Source organism: Trachypithecus francoisi, unplaced genomic scaffold (assembly GCF_009764315.1).
Source record: "Trachypithecus francoisi isolate TF-2019V2 unplaced genomic scaffold, Tfra_2.0 Lachesis_group5, whole genome shotgun sequence".
NCBI lineage: Eukaryota > Metazoa > Chordata > Mammalia > Primates > Cercopithecidae > Trachypithecus > Trachypithecus francoisi.
The window spans coordinates 63,860,805-63,880,345 of NW_022681470.1; the positions used below are offsets into that span (position 1 = coordinate 63,860,805).

The window sequence follows — 19,541 nt, forward strand, 5'->3', positions numbered from 1 at the left end:
GAAGTGTTTGAATGAGACTAACCCAGCCAGGAAGGAGCTGTGAATGCCACTTTCCCAAGAGCAAGAGGGTACAAAATGGGCAGGGGGAAGATAGCAGAAATGGGGTCATCACCTATGTAGCAACCTCCAGCAGCCTCAGGCTACCCAGGGTTGAGCTTTCGGTAAATCTCTGGCTTGCCTGTTCAGCTCCTTGTGCAGACCCTGGATGGATGAAGTGCAAGGAAAGCTACTGGCTATGCTGAGCTCTGGTCCACAAGGAAGCAGTAGCTAGTGATGTGAAAATGACCAGACCCCAAGAAAAAGAAACTAGTTCTCCTCAAGTTCATGGTAGCTTCTAACCTATTCCCAAGACTTAGTAAAGCAGATTTTGAAAACAGAAAAGACAGATATAAGCTACTGGTTTAGGCATCTAAAGTAGCACAGTGTGCATGAGACTCATCTGAGAATGGCTACAATGCAGATGACCTGATCCTGTGCTTAGGAATGGTGATTACATCTATGTGTGGCATGGTCTAGAAATATGTGTTTTTCAACAAGTGTCCTAGGTGCCCTTGCATTTCTGCAATCCTGGGCTATAGAACATTTACAAATGATTCTGGGGAAGAAAAGGAGGAATTGGAGAAGGCTTCGAAAGGAACTAACCTGTTCAATAGTAATATTTTTGAGAGGCTGCTAAGTGACATTAATCTCTAAATTGGTGACTTGATTTTCAGTGCTTATGATAGGGAAGAGGGAGATATGTGGCTTAAAGAATCACTCTCAATATATAAGTGGACGTAAATACATGATTGGAAAATGGGAAAACATTTTCACCATACAAAATAAGGTCAAGGTTCATAGGTCCTTGGTGGCTGGGGAGCTCTGGAGAGGGACTCTGGCATCCACTTAGGGGTGATTTTCCAGTGGAAGTGCAAATGAGGACCTAGTCAACTCAAATCAGAGCAGATCTCAGGAAGAGGAGAATTGGCCTGTGATTTTTATGTTTATCAAAAGGGGCATGGATTTTTTTTAAAAGGATGAGAAACATCCCACTCAGCATCTTATTTCCAAATACAGTAGCCTGGGTGTGTCTAGGCCTGCAGCCTGTCACAAAGAATGAAGTATCCATCTCCTTTCAAAGGCCAGCCCCTCCACCTGTATCCTGAGTCCATCATTCACATCTGTTTTAGTTCTGCTTGTCTGCAATGATCCTGTTTCTTTCTCTGGCTATTGGAGAAGAATGGCCTTCTCATCTAGCATTGCCATAGCTTACACACATGTCCTGCTATTGCCCATCTTTTCTTCTTCTTTTTTTAAGCCAGGGTCTTTCTCTGTCGCCCAGGCTGGAGTGCAGTGGTGCAATCTTGGCTCACTGCAGTCTCCACTTCCTGGGCTCAATTGAGGCTCCCACTTCAGCCTCCTGAGTAGATGGATGGGATTACAGGCGCCTGCCACCACGCATGGCTAATTTTTTTTGGGTAGAGATGGGCTTTCACCATGTTGCCCAGGCTGGTCTTGAATCCCAGCTCAAATGATCCACCCACCTTGGCCTCCCAAAGTGTTGGGATTGCAGGCATGAGCCTCCATGCCTGGCTTTGCCCATCTTTAAAAACTCCTCAGTTGACCTTTGCCTCCCCTTCACCTGCCAACACACCTCTTTATTCTCTTTCTCAAACCAGTCATCAAATTTGCTAAATCAGATTCACTTCCATACCTCCCAATTTCTCTTCAATCCACTCCTATCAGAATTTCGTGTCCAGTGTTCCACTGAAACTGCTCTTGTCAAGTCACTGAAATTCTCCTGTTGCCACATGTAATGGTTGCCTCTTTGTCTTCATTTCCCCTCATCCTCTCAGCAGCGGTTGACAGAATGGAGCTGGCCCATCTTGAAACACACCCTTGGTGTGGCTTCCCCAGTGCACACCCTCAGTGGTGGCTCCCTGTCAGCCTGTGTTCTTCCTCTCCTTCTCTCCCACCTCTCCATGCTGGGCTTGCCCAGGGCCTGTGCCTTGCACCTGTTCTTTTCTCTGTCCTCCCTCCCTCTCTGCCTTCACTCGCTCATTGACTCCCATGGCTTTTATAACTAATGCTATAGATTCCATCAAAACATGATCTCCAGTTTTACCTCTGAGCTCCAGACTTGCCTCTAATGTCTCCACTTGGACCCTACTTGAGTGTGTAAGATATATGCCAAACTTAGGACAGCCAAGAAAGAACTGATTTCTCTTCCAAAACCTTCACATACTCTTCCAATGATCCCATCATCCACCCAACTGCTGAAGCCTAGAACTCATCTTCATGTCAAAGAATAAAGAATAAATGTTAAGTGTGTGTGTGTGTGTGTGCGCGCGTGCACGCTGGGTCCCAGCATCAAATGTATATATGTATATATGTTTGTATGTATGTATGTGTGTATGTATGTATTATTGGTCAAGGTAAAAAGGTTTGAAAGCTCACACTGCATGACACTGCCTTGCTTTATTAAAGAGCTCCAGACAGGGCTCCAGGCAAAGTGGCCTACAGTTTGTGCCTCATGCACTAGGCCCTAGGGAGGCCCACCCCAGCATTTGCAGGACCTGGAGTAGGAGTACAAATTAAGGCCCAAATACTGTATATCTGAATATTTTTAAGTTATAAATCAAGTTAATGAACCGTTAAATAAAATTCGCTTTACTACCTAGCTTGACAAATGCACCCTCTTTGGATGTTCACTCTACTCCGTGGCCATGCAGGGAAAACAACCTCAAGCTTCCTGCCCCCAGTCTCTGCCCACCTTCCTTCTCATCCCTTCCTCCTGCCCACAGCACAGGGGTCCTGGTATATACATAGCAGACACCTCAGCTTGCAAGTACAGTCTTCTTCCCCCCCCACCTTCTTCCCAAGTAGCCACCTGTGGCCACCTTTTATAGGCCAGGGGTCAATCTCAAGAGGAAGACCCAGGATAGAATCTTGCACCATCATTGAAAGGGGGCCCACAGTCATGTGGACAGGGAATTCTAGTTCTAGAAGAGAGAGTTTGGGTAGGGCATGGTGGCTGGGGCCTGTAATCCCAGCACTTTGGGAGGCTGAAGCAGGCTGATCACTTGAGTCCAGGAGTTTGAGACCAGCCTGGGCAACATGGTGAGACCCTATCTCTATTAAAAATACAAAAATTAGCCAGGAGTGGTGGCATGTGCCTGTAGTCCCAGTTACTCAGGAGGCTGAGGTGGGAGGATCACTTGAGTCTGGGAAGCTGAGCTTACAGTGAGCCGTGATTGCACCACTGCATTCCAGCCTGGGTGACAGGAGTGAGATCCTGTCTCAAAAAAAGTGGGGTTGGGTGTGGGTTTGGGGTGTGTGCATCCCCCTGGCCTGCGAACTCCTCACCCTGTGGGCGTGGGCATGGGCATGGGCATGACTGGAGGAGGGTGGGGCCCATAGTGGGATCCCTTTTGGCCCATCTAGAATGGGGGTATTTCTCAGGACAGACTGAAGTGGTGCAATTTGAGGATCCTTCATGTCTTTAGGTCTTCCACTCCCCACCAAATTCCCTCTTCCTCCTCAGGCCTAAGTTTAATTAACCATCCACCATACCCTCCTATGTCCTACGGCCTCTCACAGTGTTTGATATTTCATGTAAACTCCATTACACTGGACTTTTAGAGATTTTCAATCTTCAGCTCAACAAATACCTGAGTTTCTTTCATACTCGAGACATCGCAAAGAAAGCAAACATCAATAGGAAGCCATTTCAACCCACAAGGAACTTGTCACTGAATAAACCAAATTAAGATGGGCACACATTAAACATAATACAAGGCAGCTATTGGGCTCAGAAGAAGGGCCTCAGGAATGTCTACAAGAAGGAGGTGAAGTTTGAGATGAACTTTGAAGAACCCATAAAAAGTGAAGGTGGCCAGGCGTGGTGGCTCAAGCCTGTAATCCCAGCACACTGGGAGGTCAAGATGGGTGGATCATCTGAGGTCAGGAGTTCAAGACCAGCCTGGCCAACATGGCAAAACCCCATCTCTACTAAAAATACAAAATTTAGCCAGGCACGATGGCGCACACCTGTAATCCAGCTACTTGGGAAGCTGAGGCAGGAGAATCGCTTGAACCCAGGAGGCGGAGGTTGCAGTGTGACGAGATCATGCCACTGCACTCCAGCTGGGGTGACAGAGAGAGACTCTGTCTCAAAAAATAATAATAATAATAATGATGAAGGTGAGAGGAAGGGTGTTCCTGGCAGAAGGCACAGCATGGGCAAGGGCATGGTGGCAGGAGTGTATGGCTTGTGTTCAAGGAGGAGTCCTGTTGGCCGGAGGTTAGGAAAGTGTTGGGGAGTGTGGTAGGCTCAGAGTATGAAAGAGGGGTACAGGGAGGAGTGCACATTGACTTCAGTAGGCAGTAGAAGTCATTAGAGGTTCTTGGGAGAGGTAATCCTGTGATTAGAAGTCAAGTTTAGGAAAATTAATCTGGTGCTGCAGGCATCCTGAGTTAGAAGAAGGGGGAAAGATAGTTAAGAGGGGATTGTGTGTTCTTTTCCTGTTCATTTCCTCTGTTACCTTCCTAGTATCAATTGCTGCTGCTTCTTATCCCGGTAGATATGGATCTAGAAACTGCATGATTTGGCCATTGATTGGATCAAAGTCTGAATGAGGATAAATGGGAAGAGGTGGTAATTAGCCATTCTGGCATTTTGTGACTGATGATCGGAGATACTTCAGACAGGTGAAATAGCTGGTTCGGATGGTGATCAATGAGGAGTTTGAGGTAAGGTTAGGTGGGCTACATTTCAAATCTCAGTGGAATATTGAAGTAGGGGTTGCCCAGGAGACAGTTGTAAATTGAGATATGGAATTCAGGAAATAGATTAGAGCTACTGAATGGATTACAGAGTTTTCATTTAGGGTTGAAAGTTGGAAATTCAGGACTGAAAAAGATCTATAGAAAGAGCATAGAGGTAAGAAGAAAGAAATATGGAGACACTTGCTTCAAGATCCCATAATAATAGGCAATACGTTTAAGAGAGATGACACCTTCAACTCTTAAGAGTTAACACCTGGCTGGGCACAGTGGCTCACACCTGTAATCCCAGAACTTTGTGAAGCTGAGCCAGGAGGATCACTTAAGGCCACAAGTTCAAGACCATCCTGGGCAACACAGCAAGACCCCAACTCTACAAAAAAATTAAAAATTAGCTGGGCATGGTGGCATGCACTTGTAGTCCTAGCTACTAGAGAGTCTGGGGTGACAGGATCACTCGAGCCCAGGAGTATGAGACTGCAGTGAGCTATGATCACACCACTGCACTCCAGCCTGGGTGACAGAGTTAACACCTGACTGAAACAGGAGAGTGTCTGGAGTGGAGAAAGGAGCATTAGCAGAGCCCTGGGAATGAGTGAGGAGGGCATCCAACACCTCACGTGGCCTCCATTCTTGTCCTGCCCTAGGTGTTGGTTTGCAACTGAATCTATCCAGAAACATCAGAGCTAGAGCTACCAGGCAACTCTTCTACTTGTGGCCAATTCAAACCTCATTCAGAGGTCTGAAGTGTTTCCCCATAGTACTTACCTGGCAGGAAGTAAAGTGACCAAAGCCAGAGGTCCATTGTTTCTTCTAGAGTGCAAGATTCACCCAAGAGCCCCTAGAGAGGGGGATGGAGACACGCTGCTTACTCAGGAAGCCTTCACAATCTGCAGCTAGAAAGAGATTTCTAGCCCCACGAGGAAGAAAGCTTCACGATGAGGAAATGACAACCTCCCTTGTTTGCTAACTAGTCTTAGGCTAAAAAGAGAGTGCTGACAAACCGCAGAGGAAGTCAGGAGCTGAGAAAACATGTTATGTGGAGTAAGAAAGGGTCACCCCGCTCAAAAGGCATCTAGGAAGTTCCTCCAGACTATTAGCAGCGACCAGGCCTGATATTCCTTTGTCTTGGTGCTTTTTCTTAGCAGGGCCTCCCGTGCTTTCCTTATACTCATTGGTTTCCAAGCTGGGGTCATTTGCTTTCATTTGGCCTTCAGGATAAAAGAGCCTTATCACCAATTTTCCCCACCTGAGGAAGGCTATATGGGCAGATGTTTGGGCCTGAAGTCAGAAGATGCTGACTGTAGTCCTTACCAGTCACCAGTTAACTCATCTTTACAAACGTTTTTGAGCACCTACTATGTGGGGATACTAACTATGGACTTTGAGCAATCCATTACTTTTCTCTGAGCCTCAATTTCTTCAATCTAGGAAATAAATGAAGCTGGGACTAGATGGTCCCTGGCATTCCCTCCTGCAGAATAGTTCCTAGGGACTTTATCATAGCTCCGCAGCACCTCAGCCATCCCTCACCCTTCATCTCCCCCAACTGTCCCCTCAAGGTGCTGCCCTGTGGCAAGAGCTCAGGCCTCTGTCCAGTGACCACCAAGACAATGCAAGAACTGGGCTGTGACAGGTCTTCCAGCCACCTTGCCTGAAGTCACGGCAGCCTGGTAGAGCCCTCCTTCAGGACCCCAAGGGCCCAAGGGTAAGGCCCATGACTGATGGAGAGAGATGCTGAGGCCACAGGGCATCTTGGGAAGAGTTTTGGATGCAAGTCAGAAGACTTCAGGTCTTGTCCTGCCTTCGCACTTTCTAGCTTTGGGCAAATTTCCCTGGGCCTCGGTTTTTTCCTTGATAAAGTAGGGATTGCCCCTGCCCTGCCCACCACACATGGCTTTTCTGAGGCCCAGCAGAACTCACAGGCATGCAAGTGCTTTAAGAAGCCTTCACTGTGAGCTGCGCAGGGGTGTTACTTATAAGGGCATTCCCAGGGCTCTGTTTCCGGAAGTTTCATCCCTGGAGGTCAGTTCCCAGGGCCCTACCTCAGGTGCAAGGACCTCTTGTGCCCCTGGAGGATCCAGGTTATTCTCATACTGTTTCTGGGGAGGGTGTGACTGACAGAGCCGATTCCACGGTGGTCATGTAAGCCACTCCCTGCTCGCCCCCACACAGCAGACTTGTCACATGTTCTCCAAAACAACAACATCCGCAGTGGAAGTCGAATGTGAGACTCAGAGCAGGTGCAGAGGAAGTGTGTGGGGGGGGTGGGCAGCATGCCCTGCCCCATCCCTATCTGAGACTCCCCTGGCCCAGAGCAGCTGTGGTTGTGATGCCCTCCAGCCCCGAAATAAGCCAAGATGGCAGAGGGCAGCCTCGGGCCTCTGCTTAGTGAGTGCCAGAGCTTTGAGCTGGGGTCAGCCCCACTCTGCCCTACTTAGTGGGCTCTTCCCAATGCCCCAGAGCTGTCACACAGCTGGGCTTCACCCTGCACTGGGCTTGAGGCCTGGGGCTGTCTTGGAGAGACAGAGAAGGAGAATATGAGTGAATGGACGTGATGTGTGTGGGGGCAAGAGTGTGTGAGTATGAATATATGTGTGAATGTGTGAGTGTGTGATGTGTGTTGTATGACTCTGATGTGTGAGCGTGTGAAGTATGGGTGGTGTGTGACTGAGGTGCGGTGTGTGAGGTGCAATGTGTGTTGTGTGGTACGTGTGTGTGGTGTGTGTGTGGTGTGTGGCTATAGTGTGTGTGTAGTGTGTGAACATGTAGTGGGTGGCTGAGTGTGAGTGTATTATGTGTAGCGTGTGTGAATGGTTGATGTGTGGCAGTAAGTGTGTGATGTGTGTAGTGAGTGTGTGAACATGTAGTGGGTGGCTAAGAGTGTGAGTGTATTATGTGTAGCGTGTGTGAATGGTTGATGTGTGGCAGTAAGTGTGTGATGTGCGTAGTGTGTGAGTGTGCAAATGTATGATGTGTGGCTGAGTGTGTATGTGCTGTGTAGTGTGTGTGTGAATGTAGGATGCGTGGCTGTGAGTGTGTGATGTGTGTAGTGTGGGTGTGTGACTATGTGGTGTGTGGCTGTATGTGAGTGTGTCCTGTGGAGTGTGTGAGTGTATAGTATGTGAGTCTGTGAATGTGTGGTGTGTGGCTGTGAGTGTGTGATGTGTGTAGTGTGTGTGTGAATGTAGGATGCGTGGCTGTGAGTGTGTGATGTGTGTAGTGTGTGTGTGTGAACGTGTGGTGTGTGGCTGTGAGTGTGTGATGTGTGTAGTGTGTGTGTGAAGGTAGGATGTGTGGATGTGAGTGTGTGATGTGTGTAGTGTGTGTGTGAAGGTAGGATGTGTGGCTGTGAGTGTGTGATGTGTGTAGTGTGTGTGTGTGAACGTGTGGTGTGTGGCTGTGAGTGTGTGAGTGTGCCCTGTGCATAGTATGTGCGTGTGTGAATGTGTGATGTGTGACTATGAGTGTGCGCTGTTTGTAGTGTGTGTGTGTGTGGTGTGTGGCTATGAGTGTGTGTGAGTGTGTGGTGTGTGGCTAAGTGTATGAGTGTGAGTGTGTGGTGTGTGGCTATGAGTGTGTGAGTGTTAGTGCTGTGTGCTGTGTGTGAGTGTGAATGTGGTGTGTGGCTATGTGAGTGTGTGCCATGTGGAGTGTGTATGTGTGTGAATGTGATACATCAGCAAAACTCACTAATGTCCCCATATTTAGGACAAAGATTTTTGGCTCTAGTGTGGCTATGAGTACGAGTGTGCACTGTGTGTTGTATGTAAGTGTGAATGTGTGGTGTGTGGCTATGAGTGTGTAAGTGTGAATGTGTGGTGTGTGGCTATGAGTGTGTGAGTGTGTGGTGTGTGGCTATGAGTGTGTGAGTGTGAGTGTGTGGCTATGAGTGTGTGAGTGTGTGGTGTGTGGTTATGAGTGTGTGAGTGTGTGGTGTGTGGCTATGAGTGTGTGAGTGTGTGTGGTGTGTGGTATGAGTGTGTGAGTGTGTGGTGTGTGCTATGAGTGTGTGAGTGTGTGGTGTGTGGCTATGTGAGTGTGTGCCATGTGGAGTGTGTGTGTGTGTGAGTGTGTGGTGTGTGGCTATGAGTGTGTGAGTGTGTGGTGTGTGGTTATGAGTGTGTGAGTGTGTGGTGTGTGGCTATGAGTGTGTGAGTGTGTGGTGCGTGGTTATGAGTGTGTGAGTGTGTGGTGTGTGGCTGTGCTGAGGCTGGGGCCTGCCAGGCACGGCGGAAGGTGTGTGGGATGGGAGTGGGGAGGAGCTTTTGCATCATGTGTGGCCGAAGTGAAACCTTGAAAACATCCCGTTAGGTTGTTAAGACTAAGAGTTAGGGGTCTGAGGACCGCTGGGCAGGAACTGAATGTTTGGAGTTTGAGGGGATTAAAACCCCCAGAACTGGACCTGTTCCATCTACCTTCAGTTGCTGCCCTTGAGTCATGGGGATTGGGGCCCAAGGGAAGACTGACCGCTGGTGAAATTGTGAAGTTTACATTTCTTACATCCTTATTTTCTCCTCTTTTTTTTCTCGTCTAAACTCAATTTCTCCTTTCTGACTCACAGGGCTGCCATGGTGCCCTGGCACTCCTACTCCCAGGGGAGCATCTGCCAGGCTGGAGCACACCATGGGGCAAGGGAGTCAATGGCCCAACACCCTCTAGAGGCCAGAAGGGGTGAACCTGATGGAAGACATTCACAGCCCCCCAATAGCAGGTGGAGGGAATAAATAATGCCTCATTGGAAAGTGTAAGTCCTTGAGGTGTGTTCATTCACTCTTTATGATGACCTTTTAGCTTAGGCTCTGCCATCCTCCCTGTGTTACAGATGGGCTAAGAAGAACGTTTCTCATAAGGCCGTTGTGAGGATCACATGAGGTAAGTGTTACAAGGGACTCAACACACAGCCTGCAATGTGGTCAGAGTGCAGTGGAGATTAGCCACCGCCACTGCGGGGAGGTTGTTGTCTTGGGTTCTGCTTGGTTATTGCATTTCTCTGCTTTAAGCTCCACATGGCTGGGTTAGAAGGGCCATTTCCAGGGCCTTCCCAAACTGAGGGCCTCCATCCTCAGGTGGTACTCTCCTTGACCCAATGCTGTTCTCTGCAATGACAGATCACAAGAATCTCCTTGTCTGGTGGACTCACCAAGAACAAGCCCCCGCGCCAGGTAGAGCTACCTGACTCAGGCACCCTGTAGTCCCGTCCTTCTGAGCACCAAAGGATCCCAGGCTTGCCTGTCCCAAAGTGAGCCACTCCACAGCAGTAGGGCCTTGGAGCATTTACCTTTATAACAATAAGCCCATTTGTGAGTCTCACTTTGTCCCCAGGCTGGAGTGCAGTGGCGCGATCTGGGCTCACTGCAACCTCTGCCTCCCGGGTTCAGGTGATTCTCGTGCCCCAGACTCCCAAGTAGCTGGGATTACAGGCGCCCACCACCACGCCCAGCTAATTTTTGTATTTTTAGTAGAGACGGGGTTTCTCCATGTTGGCCAGGATGGTCTTGATCTCCTGACCTTGTGATCTGCCTGCCTCGGCCTCCCAAAGTGCTAGTGCTGGGATTGCAGGTGTGAGCCACCGCACCCAGCCATGTGACTTTTTGAAGATAACAAATGGTAGGATTTTGGTGACTAAGATTTCTTTCCTGACTAGGGCCATATTCCTATTGGAGTTCTGAGGTTAAAACTCCAAACACGCAGGACTTTTGGTTCAACTTCAATGTGACTTAACAGCAACAACCTGGATTTTAGAATATTCATGTCCCTGTATCTAGGCCAAAGATTTTTGGCTCTAGGGAGAGTGGCTTGGCTGCCCTTTTGAGAATCAGCCTTGGAAGAGAAACTCCAGGGCTGCTTGGCTCCTATACCGATGATCCTCTCTCCATGCCTGCCTTGCTCCACAGCCTGCTGGGACCTTTGGTCTCAGTCTCACAGCCTGCCTCTCAGCATGTCCACTGTCCACTTAGACATGTAGCCTTTTTGAGATGATCTCTTATTTTTTGTTGCACAGACTCCTTAGTAGAGATAATTATTTTAGGAAAGCTGGGAGGGATGGGGTGGGAAACTACTTGTTTCTCTGCCTGGGGGGCCAGTTTCGTAGACCATAGCACAGTCAGTTCCTCTCGCTGCTGTTTAATGTTCTTAGGAGAGATGTTCTGTCTTGAGTTTTGGAAAGGTCTAAATCAGAGATCTATTTTTTAGCTTTACAAAACAAAATCAGTTGCTAGAAACAAATTCCTGGCTGGGTGCACTGGCTCACGCCTGTAGTTCTCATGCTTTGGGAGGCAGAGGTGGAAGGATTGCTTGAGGCCAGGAGTTCCAGACCAGCCTGAGCAACAAACAAGACCCTGTCTCTACAAAAACAAAACAACAAAACAAAACAAAAATAATTCCTAACCACTCTTGGGCCTTAATAATGCCCAGCAGTGGTTGAGCATTAATAATAGTTGGGCCTTAATAATAGTCCTATCTTTACATATTGGACTTTAAAAAATAATAAACATGAAGATAATTCAAGAACTTGGGGAAGATTTCCTTGTCATCAAATGTTTAAATAGTTCCTTGAATGCTCGGGGCCACTGACTGTTGCTAATTGGTTTATCATCATCAATCTTGCAGTTTATTGTCACTCCCCTGTACTAAGATGAATCATATCTTCTCCAAACTCACGTCCACCAGAACCTAAGAACCAGCTTCCTTATTTAAAAGGGTTTCTCATGCTACACGAGGAGCAGATGGACTTTGGGCTGTATTGACAATATCACTTAGGAATAATATAAGATCGCCTTTGGCTTTAGTGACACTTCTTGACCTTTGCTTCAAAGGACTGGGATAGGCCACACGAGCTCAGGACTGGCTCGCTGGTTATTGGCATTCATACAGAAGTTGCACCTTAGTCCTCTACCATAAACATGGCCCTTTGGTGAGTCAGAGAACAGCTTCCTGAAAGGGTAAGACAGTGGTGGGTTCTGACACACCTTGTCATTTTGATCCTCCTGGAACGATTTGCTATCATTCCAGAAGCTACGCATCCCCATCACAGAAGACAGAAATAAACATTTCTGATTCCCCTTCTTCTGGCTGGATAGAAGCCCAAGGCTCTGACCCAGGTTAGGGTCTGGGAACTGAAACTGAGTATTGCAGTTAGTGGGGCTGGAGGGGAGACCAAAAGAGGACTGAAGTCTGAGTCCCAGGAAAGTGTAGACTTGGCAAGCTCATAGCATCCACAGCATTATGTTTAAGGCCTGGGTGGAAGCAAAGGTTCACATCAGGCAGAATGGCAGACTAGGAGAACTCTCTTGCGGAGAGAACTCTCCACACACAGAGGCCCTGTGGAAGAGTCTAGGGATGAGATGGGGGGCTAGCTGCCAACAGACAGCTTGGGCAGTCCTTATAGGATATGGCATGGTTTCGCACCAGAACTTAGGAATGATCTTGACAGACAAGGGGGTCCCGGGGTGCCTAAAAGCGGGACCAAAGCAAAAGGCAGCCAGATGCAGTGGCTCGTGTCTGTGATCCCAGAACTTTGGGAGGCAGAGGTGAGAGGATCAATTGAGCCCATGAATTCAAGACCTGCATGGGCAACATGGCAAAATTCTGTCTCTACAAAAAAATACAAAATGTTAGCCAGTGTGGTGGTGGATGCCTGCAGCCCCAGCTACTCTGGAGGCTGAGGTGGGAGGATCACTTGAAACCAGGAGGTAGAGGCTGCAGTGAGCCATGATTGCACCACTGCACTCCAGCCTGGGCAACAGAGTGCCCTGTCTTAAAAAAGAAAAAGAAAAAGAAAAGAAAGCCCTGAAAGGGCTGTCTGAGAGACAGAAGGTATTGGGGACAAATACAGTCTGAGCCTCATTGGTGGCAATCACAGTCTTTAATTATTAATTGTCATATTTCTGATTTATTAGCCAGTGCCAGCTTGTAGGCTGGTTGAAGTACAGAACTCAGAGGGAAAAAGAAATTAATGTTAGCTTTCTGGAGAGCAGCCCCTCTCTGACACTATCAAACACTTCTTTGTTTCCCTTCAACTTGGAACTCTTCAAACACCAGGGGTTGTGAGGGTTTGGTCATTCTTTTATCTTAGGTCCATGTGAGTGACAGAAATGGTGGGGCCTGGGAAAGATCTCCCTTCTTTATATTTTCTCTTCTCCCTCCTCCTCCTTACAGAGGGGCAGGGGCTCTTGTAGAGAGATCCCTGGCCCGGGGCAGAAGACGCCAAATCTAGTTTATCTCACTGGGGGCCTTTGAGAAAAATGCTTCAGGGCCGGGCGCAGTGGTTCATGCCTGTAATCCCAGCACTTTGAGAGGCTAAAGTGGGTGGATCACTTGAGGCCAGGAGTTCGAGACCAGTCTGGTCAATATGGCGAAACCCTGTCTCTACAAAAAAAAAAAAAAGCCAGGCGTGGTGGCCCACATCTGTAGTCCCAGCTACTTGGGAGATTGAGGCACGAGAATCACTTGAACCTGGAAGGCAGAGGTTTCAGTGAGCCGAGATTGTGTCACTGCATTCCAGTCTGGGTGACACAGTGAGGCTATGTCTCAAAAAAAAAAAAGAAGAGAAAAAAAGAGGCCGGGCTCTGTGGCTCACGGCTGTAATCCCAGCACTTTGGGAGGCCGAGGCGGGCAGATCACAAGGTCAGGAGATCGAGACCATCCTGGCTAACACAGTGAAATGCTATCTCTACTAAAAATACAAAAAATTAGCCAGGCGTGGTGGCAGGTGCCTGTAGTCCCAACTACTTGGGAGGCTGAGGCAGGAGAATGGTGTGAACCCAAGAGGCGGAGATTATAGTGAGCTGAGATCGTGCCACTGCACTCCAGCCTGGGCGACAGAGCGAAACTCCATCTCAAAAAAAAAAAAAAAGAAAGAAAAATGCTTCACTCTTCCAAACCCTAATTTTCTCATGTGTGAAATGGTAAGAATGTGGGTTTATAATTACCTGTATGTACGCTCATCATACATGACCCCTGAGGCTTTAGGACTCGAGAAATTTTCTGACCTCTCCCAACAGGGGCAGAGGTGAGCACACCTAGTGAAAAGTTAAGACTCAGTGAGTATAAATACGCCAAGAGGAGCTGTGGCTTCTTTCACTGGTGTCCTCAGAAAGGCTGTGAGAGGTGTTGGTGGCATACCTGTCACAGCATCTAGCAGAGCACCTGAATTCTAGTATGTATTCAAATACGTCTTTTGATGGAAGGAAAGAAGAAGAGAGAAAGGACAGGAGGGAGGGATGAAGTGGAGGGAAAAATTCTGTTGACATCCCATGATAAGGGTGCAGAGGGGCGTTACACATCTCTCCTTTCTGCAATCAGCTCTCCCACCCCTGTCCCTCTTCCTTCAAGGGACCTGTGAGGACTTCCATTCTTCTCCATACCTGAGGTTCTCTCAACAGAAAGAAGTTGCAAGTGGGACCTCCTCACACCACCCTCATCCCCAATAGGAACAATTAGGCCAGGCTTCGATGTCACTGAGTAGGGGACCAGCACACCTCTGAGGACAGTAGGAAAAACCTAGGCAGGTGTTAGAGCAGGCAATGGGGTCCCCAGGAGCTGAGGGCCCCCAGGATCGACATGATTCTGAAGGTGATTGTCATGGGTGCAGGAGGCAGGCGGCGACACCATCTAGGCTTCCTGGTGGCCTTCCTGAGCCTCGGTGGCCATAGTGCTGGACTGGAGCAAGAAGTCTTTGTAGGCCATCTCGGCTTCCTCCTTAGATGACTAAGGTGCAAGAGGAGAGGCGTCAGTGTTGGGGGCATTGGCTCAGTGGGTGGAGTCGGGGGAGGGGAGGTACTCAATGTCCTGAATTCATGATCTTGGTCCAAGCAACACAAGCTTGTGGGGCCCACTGTTCTCATCCCAGCCCCCGTGTTCACCAAACAGGACGCATTTTGAGAAATGGAAAGTTGCAGCCTCTAAAAATATCTCCTTCTGTCTCACTACCTCCTTCTGACACGTGGAGTGGAACCACCTCTGTTGCCTGGGCCTGTCCCCGGAAGCTGCCCACACAGTCCGTGGGCAAGGTGGCCCAGGCTGGTGTCAACCATGGTGGTGTATGTTTTTCTTTCTCTACCAGCCCAGAGAGGTAGCTTTTTGGCACCACAGAGTTAAAGGGGAAGGCTGTCTCCAGGAATAACTTGTTCTAACTTTGCTAAATGCCAGAGATGTTTCAAGAAAAAGTAGATATGATAAAAACAACAACAACAACAAAAACATCACCTCGGGATTAGAGGCACGAGATGTTATTTTTGTGGGTCCCCTGAGTCCTAGGGAAGATTGCGGGGATGGTATATGGCACCCAAAGGCAGGAGTTGCCTCTGCTGGGGCTTCAAGAGAAGCGAGCAGGGGCTTTTAGCCTCAAACTGCCCACAGCAAGCAAATGTCTCCTAGGACCAGGCAAAAAGCTGGTCCTGAGCAAATCCTTAAGGGAGGATGGGTGGCCTGAGGTCCTTGGGTCCCCCAACCCAGGAAGAGCATCCATTTAATTACCAGGATTTGGCATTGGGGCTTCCCATCTTTTATGTACCTGCTTTTCTCATCTCCCGGCCTGCCTCCCACTTGCCATTTTCCAGCCTAATCATATAGCTCACCTCCTTCCTGGGTCTTATCCACATCAGCATCCCACCACCAGTAAGATATAGTTCTTCCTCAAAAAGTCCTGAGGACTCCTGAGGACTATTTATACCATCCTCCCTATTCTGGGATCAGCCCCCATGTTAAGGTAGTTCTTCCTGAAGTCTAACTGCAGCCCCTCATGCTGCATTTCCTTGGCGCATAGTGGGGCTTCCTTCTTCCTCCTCACCCTTTTTGCCTTCTTGGGTTCTTGGGTCTCCGTGGTGCTCTCAGGGGAGGCAACAAACTCTGTGTGAAGAAAGAGGGTAGGTGAGCCCTTACTAGCCTCCTTTTCCCAACCCAGATGTGGGGCCAATTCTTGCTCTCCCCAGGGGCTGTGCATTCCCTTGAGTGAGGGTCATACCATCTTTTCCTCCGAGGGATGTCTCCTGAGTGATTGAAGAGGCTCCCATGTTGTCATTGGCTCCAAATTCCCTGGAGTTCTCGAAGTCTGACATGCTAATGTCTGTCCTGTAGCTTCTGATTGAAACTCGATCTGTCCAGGAGGAAGAGGAGTTGGTGTAGGGACAGGGGCTGGGACCTAGAAGGCCAGGCCGGGCTGCTTGATCCACTGTAGCCCTGCAGGACAGCTGAGGTGGTGCACCTCTGACTATGACCCAGGGGGATGGAAATGATCCGAGTCTCCTCCCCAGTCCCTTTTCCTGGGTAATCAGGACTTGGTAATCCCTGATCTTTGTTTGTCACTCTGGGATCTTTCAATGCACAACATCTCCTTTGGTCCTCACATCAGCTCTGTGAGGTAGTGATTATCATCTTTGTCTTGAGCCGTGAGGAAACTGAGGCATGGCATAAGGATGGCCCAATGTCACACAGCTCATTCGTTATCCAATTAGTCCAAGCCCAGGGTCTCCTAAAACCCACTCTTCTCTTCCTGGCAGCCCTGCCTCTGAACCTAGACCCTGGGTAATTGCAGGTGACTTTCCAGAGTTAGTATTTGGACAGCAGCTCTGAATTTAAGTTTCGAGTGTATGTGGGTTTGTCTTTCCCCATCCTGCTTTCTCAGGATCCTTTGTTTTAGCCCGTGAAAAAGGAGAGACAACAGCAGCTCCCTCTATGGGTAGATGATTCAGGACTGAGGGCTCGGGTTGGAGGTGGAGGCAGGGAGTATCCCAGGGACTCACCGACGTTCTTCCTGTGCCGGGCTCTGGCCACCCCCACAACCACGGCTCCCAGTGCCAGCACTAGGCCCAGGGGCACCAGAGTGGAGACCAGCGCTCTGGAGCTCCCACCTTGTTCCTCAGAGCTGGAAGAAGGCTTAAGTTAGTTCATCCCTGGAAAGGAGATCTGGGGGCCAGAGGATGTGCTGCCAAGGTTGACTCGGCTACTTTGTCCTCCCAGGTTTATCCACCCCATCCTGCTGATGCAGCTCCCTAGCTCTGTTCTTCTAAGAAGCCTTCCCAGACTGGCAAAGGCAAGCACTGGGCCTTGTTGCATCCCAGGCCTGGAAGACTGAACTGAACTGTAAACACCTCCCCAGCCATGGGAGAAGGGCAGAGGGTACCATGGGACCCTCCCACTTATTGTATAAGCAGAGGTAGTAAGGGCTGCCCCAGTGCTCAAGAGACAGACAGGCTTTCCTCCTTGGACCTGGTGGCCCAGCCTCAGGTGCTCGGCTCTGGGATGTTCTCCGAGTGGGGAGCCTTGAATCCTTCCTCACCTGCTGGAATCCACAGATGCTCTGCTCCCACCAGCTTGATCTCCCGTATCTGCCACGACCTTTTCCTCTGCAAAAAGCCTGGGATTCTGAATGGCTTTGTTCTCAATCTGCTGGACACCAGAGTCTAGCACCTTCTCATCAGGAGCAGCGTCTGCCTTCGCTGGGCTGACATCGCGGGACCCTGCCGCAAGGAAGAGTGGGGCCTGGGTTGTGGTTTTTTCTCTATGCTCTTACTCCTTGAGGTGAAGGAGTCTGGGGAGACTTCATGAGGAATCACAGGGTCAGGGTTGGATCTCAAGGCTGTTGGGGTAGGACCCAGGATGCCATTAGAAACAGAGCTGTGATGGCCTTCTTCAATTGTCATAGATGATCTCTGCCCCATTACTACCAAACGTATGCTGGGGACCTTCAAGGCTTCGTGTCATAGATCAGCTGTGCATAAAGGCTGACCTATCACTAAGGCTGATCCATCACTTAGGCTGGGGAGATTTTCAAAGCTCTAAGACTCTGGCCCCAGGCTTCCCTACTGCCCAACTGGGTGCGATAGTGCTGCCCCCTGGAGGTAGCCTGGCAAAGGGCCCCTCAGTGAGTCCCACCGGCAGGGTCCAGACACAATAGGATTTCTTGAGGGACTACAAAATACCCTTATTAGGGCTAAAACATTTCATGTGGAATTTTAAAAGAAGACTTGAAATGCAAATTTACTAGATGTTTCCTAATTTTCTTGATCAGACCTTGTAAACGAAGGTACCTGGCCCTCTTTTGAGGGCAAGCTTTGGCAAGGGGAAGGGGGATGAACATATTGCATATGACAGTGATGTATGCATATTATTCTTCTATACAGAGAAGAATATTTCCAGATAGAGAAGAGACTTCAATCTGGGTTGAAGTGGCAACTATGGGACTTGTCTTTTTTTTTTTGAAATGGAATCTAGCTCTGTTGTCCAGGCTAGAGTGCGGTGGCACGATCTCATTCACTGCAACCCTTACCTCCTGGGTTCAAGCAATTCTCATGCCTCAGCTACCCAAATAGCTGGGATTACACCACCATGCTCAGCTAATTTTTGTATTTTTAGTTGAGACGAGTTTTCTCCATGTCGGCCAGGCTGGTGTTGAACTCCTGGCCTCAAGTGATCTGCCTACCTTGGCCTCCCAAGGTGCTAGGATTACAGGTGTGAGCCACCACATTCAGCTGGGAGTTGTCTTAATGCCAAGGTCAAATTGCAAACCCACTATTTTTATTTAGTTGGTATGTTTATTTGAGATGTCCCCTGAAAGGCTCAATGAGGCTATATAGGACCTAAATGTCCCCTCCCTTCCCGCCCTCCACTTTCAGCCTCTTACAGCCAAACATACGGGCCAGCACTGATTGAGAAGCTCGTAGGCAGGGGCCTTCAGGAAGTCCTGCCTCTGGGTCTGAGGGGTGCAGGCCCTGCCCTTGAAGACTCACCTGCTACCTTCTTCTCTTCAACTGCCACATAGACAGCTGCAGTCTCTCCATAGAAGTGGCCCTGCTTCACTCCACACCAGTACCAGCCCTCGTCCGCCCTGGTCACTGGGTTCAGGGTCAGGGAGACAAGCCGGCTGTTCTCGTCACAGTTCACGAAGGCCTCGCTGGGGCCTTCATCTTGGCTGGGCAGGGTCTGGCAGCCTGTGTTACTCCACTTGCACCAGTATTTCTCGTACGAGGAGAATTTGCATGGGAAGTGGCAGGGGACCTTGAGAGTCTCTCCCAGCACAGCCGTGACATTCCCTGGTACCTTGAGGTTTGGTTCTCCTGGAGGAGGGAGGAAGGTAGAAATAAGCACAGAAGTTGGTACTTGGAGATGCTGCAGGAAAGTGACTCTGGTGGGAACCTTAGTCCACATGTCATATATATATATGTATGTATATATATCAACCTTTTTCCTTTTTTTTTTTTTTTTTTTTTGAGACAGGGTTTCTCTCTGTCACCCAGGTTGGAGGATAGTGGTGCGATCATAGCTCACTGCAGCCTCCATCTCCTGGGCTCAAGTAGTCTTCCTGTCTTGGCCTCCTAAGGTGCTGGGATTACAGGCATGTACCACCATGCTCAGTCTACATTTCCTCTTCGTATAGCATTAGACATAAGTATGATTCTGACTACATAAGAAATATAATTGTGTGCCTAGGTAATAATTATTATTGATGAGCACCATGATCAATCCAGAGTCTACCATAACCCATAGATCTTTGCACATGGACTTCAGTTTGCTTCCTCACTCTTCCTTCTCTTCTAGACTCAATACAAAGAGGTATCTGCAATCCTCAACTTCAGCTGACGCCTGCACACTGTGAAAGAGGCCCATGTTCTTGATAGTAGGAGGTACCATGTATGGTAATTCAGAGTGTAGGGTGCGTGTTACAGATATGAAAATGTGACCTCTCAATAGGTGGCCTCCCTCCTGAGGTCTGGCCCATCAGGGTGGAGGTGGGTGAAAAAGGAGGAAGAGTGGCTGGGGATGCTGCTGCTGTCTGG

At 49.0% G+C, this 19,541-nt stretch overlaps 2 protein-coding genes and 1 long non-coding RNA gene across 6 annotated transcripts in view; 1 reads left to right on the plus strand and 2 right to left on the minus strand.

The window, feature by feature from the left end:
• Nucleotides 1-5,825, minus strand: part of FCMR (Fc fragment of IgM receptor) — an 18,891-nt gene extending 13,066 nt beyond the window's left edge. For 2 of the 3 annotated variants that reach the window (XM_033198455.1, XM_033198456.1), the window contains exon 1: nt 5,533-5,825. In XM_033198455.1, coding sequence (XP_033054346.1) covers nt 5,533-5,569 — 37 coding nt within the window. In that variant the 5' untranslated portion in view covers nt 5,570-5,825. The remainder of the gene's footprint in view (nt 1-5,532) is intronic. The other variant, XM_033198457.1, reaches the window with a different exon arrangement.
• LOC117075775 lies at nt 4,178-17,185 on the plus strand. 2 transcript variants are annotated; one of them, XR_004434114.1, is made up of 4 exons: nt 4,178-4,282; nt 4,563-4,731; nt 9,329-9,639; nt 16,726-17,185. It is a non-coding gene; the product is annotated as an uncharacterized LOC117075775 (long non-coding RNA). The 2 variants fall into 2 exon arrangements; XR_004434113.1 differs by lacking the exon at nt 16,726-17,185 and having other exon boundaries at nt 9,329-10,104.
• PIGR (polymeric immunoglobulin receptor) overlaps nt 12,613-19,541 on the minus strand; it is an 18,766-nt gene continuing 11,837 nt past the window's right edge. Inside the window, exons 6-11 of the mRNA XM_033198453.1 lie at nt 18,495-18,821; nt 17,045-17,225; nt 16,509-16,630; nt 15,731-15,862; nt 15,557-15,615; nt 12,613-14,475 (exon numbers count right to left, since the gene is read on the minus strand). Of these exons, the coding sequence (XP_033054344.1) occupies nt 14,380-14,475; nt 15,557-15,615; nt 15,731-15,862; nt 16,509-16,630; nt 17,045-17,225; nt 18,495-18,821 (917 nt within the window). The 3' untranslated portion in view covers nt 12,613-14,379. The remainder of the gene's footprint in view (nt 14,476-15,556; nt 15,616-15,730; nt 15,863-16,508; nt 16,631-17,044; nt 17,226-18,494; nt 18,822-19,541) is intronic.